The sequence below is a fragment of the Gadus morhua genome, chromosome 17 (assembly GCF_902167405.1).
Source record: "Gadus morhua chromosome 17, gadMor3.0, whole genome shotgun sequence".
NCBI lineage: Eukaryota > Metazoa > Chordata > Actinopteri > Gadiformes > Gadidae > Gadus > Gadus morhua.
The window spans coordinates 3,922,996-3,933,741 of record NC_044064.1 but is presented as its reverse complement, the minus strand read 5'-3'; the positions used below and the strand labels follow the sequence as shown (position 1 = coordinate 3,933,741).

The following is a 10,746-nucleotide window of genomic DNA, read 5'->3' as shown; positions in this document are numbered from 1 at the left end:
TCGCTCGTCGTGCGGGATCCAAGGGACATTGCAAAGTCGTACAGATACGGCCAGGGCAAACTGATTATACTGTGATAACACTGTATAATCAGAACTTGTAAAATGCTTCTGTTGAGGGGAGGAGGGATCATAAAGCGATAGACCGTCAGACTACAAAAAACATCTGCGGTCGCCGCCAAGGCTGCAGTGCACTTATCTTGGTAGAGTAATGTCGCCATCTAGTGGACGTAGAGGTACTTGCCCTAAATATTGAGCTACAAACGATGGTTAAACGGGAATTAAAGTGTTTGTGAAAAACAATAAACGTAAAAGCCGTGTTATAGTCAATATATATTTTGCACATTTTAATGATCCAACATCGAGGCACTCAAGACATTTTGCCACCTGACCGTATACATTTTCCTCACTTTACAAAAAAACCTTAAAAAAAGCCTATGTTGAAATACAATCACCAAAACTTAAAAGACAAATGTTTGGTAATGAAAAAAACATTTTGGAGGTCCTGCCCCATAAACAAGTGTATTTCCATACACATAAACACAGACAGATGGATGATGCAGCCCCAGATAAGACGGACCAAATATACTTGGTGTCCCATCCAGGATAAACACCAGCGTAAAAACACCTTATGCAGGTTGAGTCAAACTCCAATTAAAACAGCCCGTGTTCCCGGCCTTAAGAAGGCCTCTTCCCAGTGCTGGCCTTCATGAGCGCCTTGATGGCACGGGCCCTCATCTCCAGCTCTAGGAGTTCAAGCTGCTGAAGAGACGGCTGGCACACCTCAGAACCCGCCCCCGCCACGCCCCCGCCGGCCAGACCCAGAGGCGTTGCCAACGACGACGCCGTCGCCGGCGGCGGTGAGGGTCGCGGGTTCGATTCCGGGGCGTCCTCGCCGTCCCCTGCGCTCGCCAGGATCTCGCTGACGCTTTTATCGATGTCCACCTCCAGCTGTCCCTTGGCGGGGGGACGTGCGACCGCGGCGGGCTCCTCTGGGGGCGGCGGGTCGGTCGCCATGGCGACGGCAGCATCCGGGTCGGCGGGCACCCCCTCCCCCTCCCCCTCCGGTGCGTCCCTGGCGGGGCCCTTGGCGTTGGGCTCCTCCTCCTCCGCCTTGGGCCCCTCGATGTCGCTGTCGCAGGTGTCGGCGTTGATGCTCAGCACGTCGCTCTCTTCCTCGACGACTGGAGGGGAGAAACACGTTGAGGATGACACAAAGAGGAGGAAAGCTAACTAGAGGTACCAGGCTGATCCGATTCACATCGTTCTGTTGGGAAACGGAGCAGGCTTTCCAGGGGCTACTCTGGTGAGAGGACCCCTCTCTTTTACAAGTGATTCATCGTCATACATGCCATCGGTTAAACCTACGCCAATATTCACCTATTCACTTTCTTAGTCGGTTTACATCCCAATCTATTGTGATTTACTGCGTGTGTTATTAGGATGTTCAAATGCCATTAACCCACGTCATACAAAGCCTGCGCCGGGCTAACACCAGCTAGCCTGCTTGCTTGTTTGTTTCGTCACTATTACATGATCCGATTGAATCCTTCCACGTCCAATCACACATCTGTAGGAGGCACGGCCGGTCTGGTTTCATTACCTGGCTTGGGCTCCTCGGTCTTATCAGTGTCTTTAATGGAGGAGGTGGAGTCCACGTTGTTATCTTGCCTGGAGGGGCGACAGGAAACACAGGGAGTGAAAAGGAGTGAAAGGTGTACCGACACACACGTTGTTGTATTCACAGCCAACCTCGAGATTTGAGAGCTTAGACTGCTCTTTTGATTCTACATAAGGTACGGTACACCTCACACAAAAAAACAATGACGGACCAACAAAAGTCATGCGTCGAAAAAGCGTTGTGTGTTTGATTTGGTTCAAAGTTGACAATATGTTTATTCTATGCATGAATGCATGCAACCTTGCACTGAAGTGGGAATAATTGACTAACCACAAATTGAGGTGGGAATTTAATAGGATTGAATATGAAATGCGACTAAGACTCACTGGCTGGTCGAAGATGCTTCTGCGCCCATGTCCTCTTCCCCAGAGGTCAGCTCTTCCCCTGAGGAGAAGAGAGAACAGACAGTGTGAAATTGGCCAGAGTCACTGAAGCAATTCAAGTGTGTACACACCAAACCGAACCCGAGGGGGGGTGTGTGTGTGTGGGGGGGGGAGACGGACGGACGTGTGTGGAACCGAAAGCAACGACTCACCGTCCAGAATCTGAAGCAGGTTCTTCTGAGAAAGCTGCTCCAGCTGTTCCCAGCACAGCTTCTTGATCTCCTCTAGAGGACAACTCTGAAAGAGTTGAACATAACAAAACATAAATATGCATTTAAAGTTGAGCGGGGGGGTTGACTTGAAATCGGAAGGTTGCTAGTTCAATCCCCGGCTCTTCCTAGCTCAGTGTCAAGGTGTCCTTGAGCAAGGCACCTCCCCCTAACTGCTCCTGACGAGCTGGCTGTCGCTTTCCATGGTTGACTCCGCCGTCGGTGTGTGGATGTGTATAAATGGTTTGAATGTGTGTATAAATGTTTTTAATTCGCATTGGATAAAAGCATCTGTTAAAGGCCCCTAAAGGTAAAATTGTGAATGACCGTTGCTCCACGACAAGGGCTCCAGACAAAGCACACCACATCACCTTTAGCTCATCGGGTAACATCTTCTGCAGCTTCTTCTCCCCCAGCACCTGGAAGCACTGCTCCAGCATGGCCTGCCTGTCGGCCGCGTAAGCACCGATGGGCTGGAAGGGGAGGCTCAGGTCCAGGCCCCCTTCCTCCATGTCGCTGCCGATCCGGTCCAGCTCCGCGTCGGCCATCTCGTCCCTGGAGTCCTGCAGGGACAAATCATGAGCGTTATGAGCGAGGCCTCTATGCGTCCTACGATGACAGCTCTCCTAAAAGGGTTATGTATATATTATATATATATATATATATATATATATATATATATATATATATATATATATATATATAATAACTTGTGTTAACCCTTTTCAGGTTGTTTGATTGTTGTTGGAGGGTATGTGCGGGCGGCATGTGGCTCAGGACTGGCTGGTAACCAGAAGGTTGCTAGCTTGATTCCCGTCTCCTCCGAGCGGAGTGTTGGGTTGTCCCTGAGCAAGAGGCATCACCCTAACTGCTCCTGATGATCTGGCGTTCGCCTTGCATAGTGGACTGCGCCGACGGTGTGTGAATGTCAGGCCATATTGTATAGCGCTTTGAGTGGCCACTGGTTAGAAAAGCGGTGTATAAATGCAGTCCATTAATGTAGTTCCATATGGTCTACGTTTACCAGCCGTTCCTGAACCCTGATCTTTCAGGGTTCATGTTTTTGATCACCTCTCACCTCCACGCTGGACTCCGTGCAGACGCGCCGCCTGTTTGTGTTCTGCTCCTCTGTCGGCGCATGCTTCCTCTTCTTCTCCTTGCTGGCGGACTTACTTTTGAGCATTTTTATCAATAGACCGGTCGGATTAACTCTTCTGGAAGTGTGGATGTGTTGCTGTTGTTGTGCAACTTCCCACCATAACAAATGAATGGCACTGTTGTCTTCCGGGGTTGTTCTACGATGTTTTCTTTAGGCGGAAGGTCGCCTCTATCGCCCCCTGTCGAAGCGGAGTGGTTTCAGTTCCATGGGATTAATTGGGCACATTGCACCCATTTGGGGGAAAACAGGCTCATGGTATGGATTAGTAGAAGTAGGATGCTTTTTAATAAGCGTTTTACATGCAATTTAACAATTTGAAAAAAATAATGCAGTCATTGGTAACCAGGCTTACAAATACAACAAAACAAATCTAATATACCAGTCCCGAAAGAACCAATTCTCTCAGCCCTCACAAAAAACAAAACTGCTATTATTGAACCTTCTCAACTATAGTAAATTCTTACACTTTCTCCCACACACAGAGGTCACATCCAAAGAAACTTGACCAACGAGTTCACAGAACCAGCCTTTTCTTAAACTCCTTTTGTATTATGATTCACCACCTCTGCTATTCCCAGCTTTCTCCCTCGTTTCAACCATGTCGGCCCATTCCCTCATTGGTTTCCACAGGGGCCCTCAGAGAGAACGCTCTCGCACTGTAAATAACCCTAATTGTCTGTCCCATCTCCTTGTGCCTCGATCGAGGGAGATACGGGCCAAATGCGACTTTTCCCTGCCCGCGTCGGGCGCCATGGCGACAGCTGTCTGCGAGCGTATTGCGGGTTGTTATCCGCGCGTCGTTCGCCAAACGGCGCCGTGCTCTTTTAGTGTCGCCAGGAGGGAGACGCCCATCAATCACAGACGACGCGTCACGTCGCGTTCCAGCGGCAGCTTCAGCCCGCTGGCACCGGCCCGGATTACCTCAAGAGGCACCTGATGGAGGCAGAGGCTGGAGGGAGGGACAGCAGACAGACAGACACCGGCCACAGACGTACATAGTGATGGAAGGAACCAGTGTTTGACTGTGGGAATGAGCGGAGCCCAGAAATGTGCTTTTGTATATGTGTCTGTGCCTTTACGTGCTTGATTCAAATATTGTGAATACTGTTTGTGTTATCATGAAGTTATTTTGAGAGAGTTTGACCGATTGGCCTAAACCAGCTGGCTGTCAACTTGACTGGTTGACTGCACCGTCGGTGTGTGAACATGTGTATGAACCGTTAAGTCGCTTTGGATAAAAGCGTCCGCTAAATGCCCTAAAAGCCCAAAAAGTGTCTTTTTTTTGTTTTTTGTTGTTTTCGTACCAACTTATCTGTTAACCTCAGAATATCACGCTAAACCTTTGCCATTTAATTCCTCAGGGTTGACCTATTCTATTCCCTCCTCTTCACTAAGCATTTGAAATCTTCAACAAACGCTATATTTCTTTTCTTTTTAAATGTCACTTTAAGGTGCGGTGTGTCAGATTTAGTAGTATTCAGCAATGAGGCTTCAGACCGCCACCACCTGAATACCCCTTCATAATACTTACAAGTGAATGTAGCCTACCACGTCCATGTACACCCTGATACATCCCTTACATTAGCCTACAGCGATACAGGGGAAGGAAGGGGGGAAGGGGAACACTGTCTTTGTCGACGCTAATTCACTGTACACTCTGGTGAGACCTGTCCCTTCTCTAGACCCACTCCACGGTGAGCGTGAGTGGGTGGTACACACTGGTCAGCTCCCACGGTGAATCTACAGCCAGCCGTCCCCGGTGAATAGAGGAGAGTTATACCATAGGAGGTGTTATTTTATCTACCTGCTCATTACAACTCAATCCCTTCGACCGAGCGCGTGTAGGGAGGGATGACGGATTTAACCAATTACTCGATAAGAAAGCGCTGATTAGATGTCAGGGGTTTGAGGCAACGAGTAACAGAGGTGTGAAACAGTGGATTCAGACGCCGTGTCCCTGCCATCATCATCATCATCATTACTGTTCACCTGTAATCCTCTGGGGGGGAGACACAGTCTTTAATGAGCTTGCTGGCCACAGAGTCACAGATTGGCCCGGATATCGCTGGTAATACACGGCCGGGAATAACAAGCTGTGACGATGATTCACGGAGAACGGCATTTTAAAAAGCACTATTTTCATCCATGGGAGGTGATAGCCATACCCTCAATTGGGTACAGGAAAATAACCGTACTTGTCCAATTAGCAGGCCGCCTTGCGCAGCTGTGTCCAATTTCGCTGGCTATACCGCTACAGAAAGTGCTATTTTCCTTTTTTGTCCTTTCTGTCGTTATCAAAATAGGCTACCCCACGGTGCCCCGCCAGCCAAAGTGGCCGTTTTGTTTGACACGTTTTAAAAATAACGGAAAGCAACAGTAACCGACAAAGTTTTTCTGATGTGTGTAAATGTGTCCCCTGTCCCTGAGTGGCACAGAGTTGCCACTTTGGGGACCGTTGACGTGCTATTTAAAGAAGTAAGGAAACGCAGTTTGGGCCTGACTGCTGCTACTGACATGACATTCTGGGGGTCCTATGCTGTCATCCACTCTGCCGAGAGCGCCTTTATTGCTGTGAGGTGTAATCAGTCTGGCCTGACGTCCGAGCCCTTTTCAATGCAGATGCGTAATATACCTAGTGTCATTAAAAACAAGCATCGAGACTTTGTTCTGAGGTCTGCAGAGTTCTCTTTCAAAAAGTTTCAAAAGTCTTATTTCGAGAAAAGGCCCCTTCCTTCAACTTAAAGTCGCCATGTTTTACATTTCAAGTGGCTGGTAGTTTAAATTAACCGAGACATACCTGTAGTCACTGCTAATCAATAGTGATTCCATTATTGTTAGCAATAAAACCGTATCCTTTAAGCTGATATGTATTTATATATTTTATTTTAAGTTGTTGCATATAACGGAGAATTTTTTTAATAAAGTGGGCGTAAGTGTCCAGTTTTCAGTTCTATTGAACGGAATCCTTATTTAGGCTTCCGGTTAGATGTGGAGTTGCCTCCGGGCAGACACAAGACCCTAATTAGACACATCGCCTTTGTTCATGCTACACAACATCAATAGAGAGAGGGGCATGGCATCAATAGAAAGAGGCTGGCTCTGTGACAATCTCTCCTTAGGTACTGCTGCAGATTCCCACTCCGATTTACTCCTGATTGATCCGCCTTTCTCTGGATGTATCCTTTGGGCCTCGTTTGCACCATGTTTTCCTTCTCTTTCTCCCATTTATCTCATATTGATGGGAGTGACGGTGAATTCATGTCCTCCAATGAAGCGAGCATCCCTCTACCTTCATAGTTTTTTCCACCAACATGCAATGTTATGTTATTGTATGTTAATGCAGGTGTTACGTATTTTAAGCACATAAGCTGCCCCCACATAGCCACTAGGAAGCAGGATTGAACACACAAGCTGCATTACCCCCACACAGCCACAAGGGAGCAGGATCAAACATACAAGCTGGAATTGCTACCCCACCCACAGAAGGCAGCATCTTTAAGACAGACGCGGAAGCCGCAGCTAAGACGTCACATAGGCCACGCCCACTTCACATAGGCCACGCCTACTTGGTTCATTCACAGCGCCCGGAGCCAGAGGAGGCCAGAGAATCATAGGCGTACCCGCAGAGAGCCTCAGGCCTAAGCCCCGGGGCTCGAAGTGGCTCTCGGTATCTCTCTCTACAAGTGTTAGATACAATTCCCTCCCTTTTGCTTCATAGCTACCATACCGAAATAATTTAACAAATAAAGTGAGTTAAAAGTGACCCGTTTCGAACTACTTTCAACAGGAACACAACGTGACAGGCCACATCTGTATCGTCGCATGTCACATTGACGGTGCCTGTAGGTTACCGCTGGCTAGAGACTCACAACGGGCGGTGCATGGACAATTGTTTAAGGAGACCCTGAGCGATGGCTGGTGACCTTGAGGGGTCCAAAACCTCCATATAGACTCAGGTGACTGGTGGTGACGAAAGCCAGCTGTACTGTATGTGTGATTGTGTGTGCGTGTGTCAGTGTGTGTAGCCGGTGCACCTGGGGATCAAGACATTAGAAAGGTTGGTCACTGTATTCCTAGTCTTTTTGTAGTGTACATCTGTGTGAGGATGTTGAGGGGGATGACGTCATACTGTTCAAAGCTGTTGAATGCTCTGCTCCCTCACAGCTGCGTGTGTGTGTGTGTGTGTGTGTGTGTGTGTGTGTGTGTGTGTGTGTGTGTGTGTGTGTGTGTGTGTGTGTGTGTGTGTGTGTGTGCGCGCGCGCGCACGTCAGCCCAGTGTGAGTCAGCGGGTTGGGGTAATGTAACAAGATCAAAACAAATGAGGATCTGCTCCAGGAAGATTTTAAGGCTCAGTGCGCAAACAGTGTTTTAATTAGAATTTATTCATTGCATTTATAATACAAAGGTGCACTTCATTATGCATGCGGGGAGTGCCGAGGAGCGCTCCCAACAGGACGCGTCAGAGAGCGCCGCAGTGTGCGCCCGCAACGAGATAAGAATGATGAGAAACTTTCACTCCGATTCTATCGCGTCACCCTTTTGTCGGACGGTGTTGTTCACAGGCGGCGTTTCCAACAAACACACGCACACGCAGACACACACACCCAGACACAGACACAGACACACACACACACACACACACACACACACACACACACACACACACACACACACACACACACACACACACACACACACACACACACACAAACACACAAAGAGACACACACATACACAGAGAGACACACACACACACACACAGACGCACAGACGCACAGACAGACAGACAGACAGACAGAGCTTTCGAGTAAAAGTTATCAGCTGCCTCCCCGAGACGAACACACACTCATTATCTCCTAGTGCCGCATGGGCTGTCATTCGCTCCTCAAACCCTGTCCCTCCGCCAGATCCGCTCTCTCCTTGAACAAACTCGTTCTGCTACAATTAGGAACGCCGCCAACCCCCTTCAACAGGAAAACAACAAAACCAGGAAGTAGGTTGATTGTGTTCTTCGGTTCGGTGTTGGGTGTTGGGTCACTGAACACTGCTTGGGTGAACGTGTGGCTGTAGAACCGGGTCTTTCTTTCGTCTGGAGACTTATCGTTCGTTAGGGTTGGTTCTTCATGACACCATTTATATTTACATTCAGGGCCGTTAGCAGACGCTTTTATATAAAGCTACTTACATTAAGGTCATTTGTCAGAAGAAAGAGAAACGATATATGGCTGTCGGTAGAGAAAGGATGCCCATAGAAAGAAGTGCCAAGCACTTACAATTGCTAGGTTAACCCATTCCCTGTACACAACAAAGATAGCTAGGATAAGATGCAGTACTTTTATCAAAAGCTAAGTACTATTTTTAAGTGCAAGGATGTACAACATATAATATGTGCGCACGTTGAGTGCCAGGACATAAAACATACAATAAGTGCGTAACAGAGGTGTGAGGGTGTGGAGGTGTGGGTCCCCTCGGATTTGAGTCGAGGCCCGAGAAAAAAACATTTGCAATCTTTCCAGTCTTTTTCCCCAGCGGGTACCGCTGTATAATTCAGAGAAAAACTTTGAACAAGGCCAGGAAATAGCAGATCTAAGTTGGAATATATTCAGGCTCCGAGTGCGCTGTGCGAATTCCATTCTCAGTATCACACTTTGGCTTCGGCCCCTGTAGTCTCCGAGCGAGGGGCGAGATGAGATCCTTTCACACACACAGACACACACATACACACCTCGTCCCCGAATCAAAGCAGAGAGAGATCACCTGGAGATTATCCATCTGTAACCTGCGCACACACACATCCCAGCAAAAGAAATATTCCTATTTTGACAGCTTGTGTGTGTGTGTGTGTGTGTGTGTGTGTGTGTGTGTGTTCTTGGTTGTGTGTGTGTGTGTATGAGTGTTGTCTTCTGTCTGTTATTGTGTGTGCGTGTGTGTGTAAGTGTGTGTGTGAGTGTTTTCACAGCCAACAGTCAAGTGATGTCAGTCACATTAACATTCTGACTGCCACTGTGGGAATTCCATTCGCCCGCGATCCCCCTCCCTCTTAATTGAAGGCTGGAGATGGCCCAGCGAATCTGACAGGCCTCTTAGCCCCGGAGAAGTAACCCTCCCCCCCCCCCCCAACCTCTCCCTCAGGGCTGGGGTGGCTACTGGTGCTCGGCCAGAACCGCCTGGATACTCGGGGGGGGGGGGGGGGGGGGGGGGGAGGCAGGGTGGATGAGGTCTGGGTTATCCTCTGGCTTTGAGGCGGTGCTGCCAGCCACCTGGAGGATGCTGTCTGTGGAGGCACTGAAGCCTTCCCCGAGCCCAGCTCCCACTCTGGGGGGTTAGGAGGGACGACAGGCTCGGGTGCAGCCTGCTGACAGGGCCGTCGTGGAGGGGGTTTGAGCTGCTGTGTCTGGAGGTCAGCAGCATGGAGGTTAGCCGTTGATTCACCCCGAGAAACAACGATAAAACGTATGTGGACGCCGTTGGAGTTCACTTTCGTTTCCGGCCGGGATTGTGCGTTATTGTGCAGTTGGGTTGTTTGGGAGAGAACTGGGAGACAAGAATAGGCAAACGAAGCATGGCTAAATAGGTATAGTGAGATATGTACCCCCCCCCCCCCACTCATTTTCTATTGATAAAAACAACAGTGTCACCCTGTAAGTCTTTTGTTTAAATGACGGCGAAAGATATCGACAGCTTTACCCCTTATGATTTTTTGACAAAAAAAAAAAGTGTTACCCCTTATGTTTGTTTTCGGGAAGACCGATAAAAAACGACAGTTTTTTGTTTGATAAATATCGACAATATTTATCAAATATTGTTTTTTTCATGAAGATCTTATGTTTTTTTTCATGAAGACCGATATAAAACAGCAGTGATACCCCTTGTCTTAACATCGCCACGCTACCACCACTTCACAGACGGGCTAGGGCCTGCAGTCACGAAAAACTTAGCAGACAGCGCCTTTTTTAAAAACATGTATATATTTATATCTTTTTTTTCTTTCTTTCATTCATTTTTTTTTTTTTTTTTACTTTTTCTTGGAAAAAGTGGGCAGACGGCCCCTCCCCCCCACTACACCCCTGCTATGCAGTGACCACAGCAGCGTGGTTGGTGACGTATGGTTTACTAGTGACGCGCATGAACATGGCAGAACATGAACTTTACTATTGATTTATGTATCACATCCCTTCTCATTTTTTTCTAACTCAAGATAATAATTTAGTATTATTAATTTCTGTATTTTTAATTCAATTTCCTTTTTATATTTGACAATTTAATCTTGACGATTTACCTTTAACCTAACAACCTTTAATAATAAACATAACCTTT

At 47.9% G+C, this 10,746-nt stretch overlaps 1 protein-coding gene across 1 annotated transcript; it reads right to left on the bottom strand.

The window, feature by feature from the left end:
- Nucleotides 1-317: 317 nt before the first annotated feature.
- LOC115529879 (caspase activity and apoptosis inhibitor 1) lies at nucleotides 318-3,585 on the bottom strand. The gene is made up of 6 exons (XM_030339014.1): nucleotides 3,349-3,585; nucleotides 2,642-2,833; nucleotides 2,214-2,298; nucleotides 2,005-2,062; nucleotides 1,601-1,668; nucleotides 318-1,181 (listed from the first exon to the last, which is right to left on the bottom strand). Exons 1-6 carry the CDS (start codon nucleotides 3,451-3,453, stop codon nucleotides 676-678), a joined length of 1,014 nt encoding a protein of 337 aa, XP_030194874.1. The 5' UTR covers nucleotides 3,454-3,585; the 3' UTR covers nucleotides 318-675.
- Nucleotides 3,586-10,746: the final 7,161 nt, after the last annotated feature.

What these genes read in the sequence shown, in the direction of transcription:
- LOC115529879 (XM_030339014.1), bottom strand. Translation starts at nt 3,453, where the DNA reads ATGCTCAAAAGTAAGTCCGCCAGCAAGGAGAAGAAGAGGAAGCATGCG. An exon ending in CCTGCTTCAGATTCTGGACG is followed by an intron (nt 2,063 to 2,213) that starts GTGAGTCGTTGC and finishes TCTTCTCCTCAG; the next exon opens with GGGAAGAGCTGACCTCTGGG. An exon ending in GAAGCATCTTCGACCAGCCA is followed by an intron (nt 1,669 to 2,004) that starts GTGAGTCTTAGT and finishes TCGCCCCTCCAG; the next exon opens with GCAAGATAACAACGTGGACT.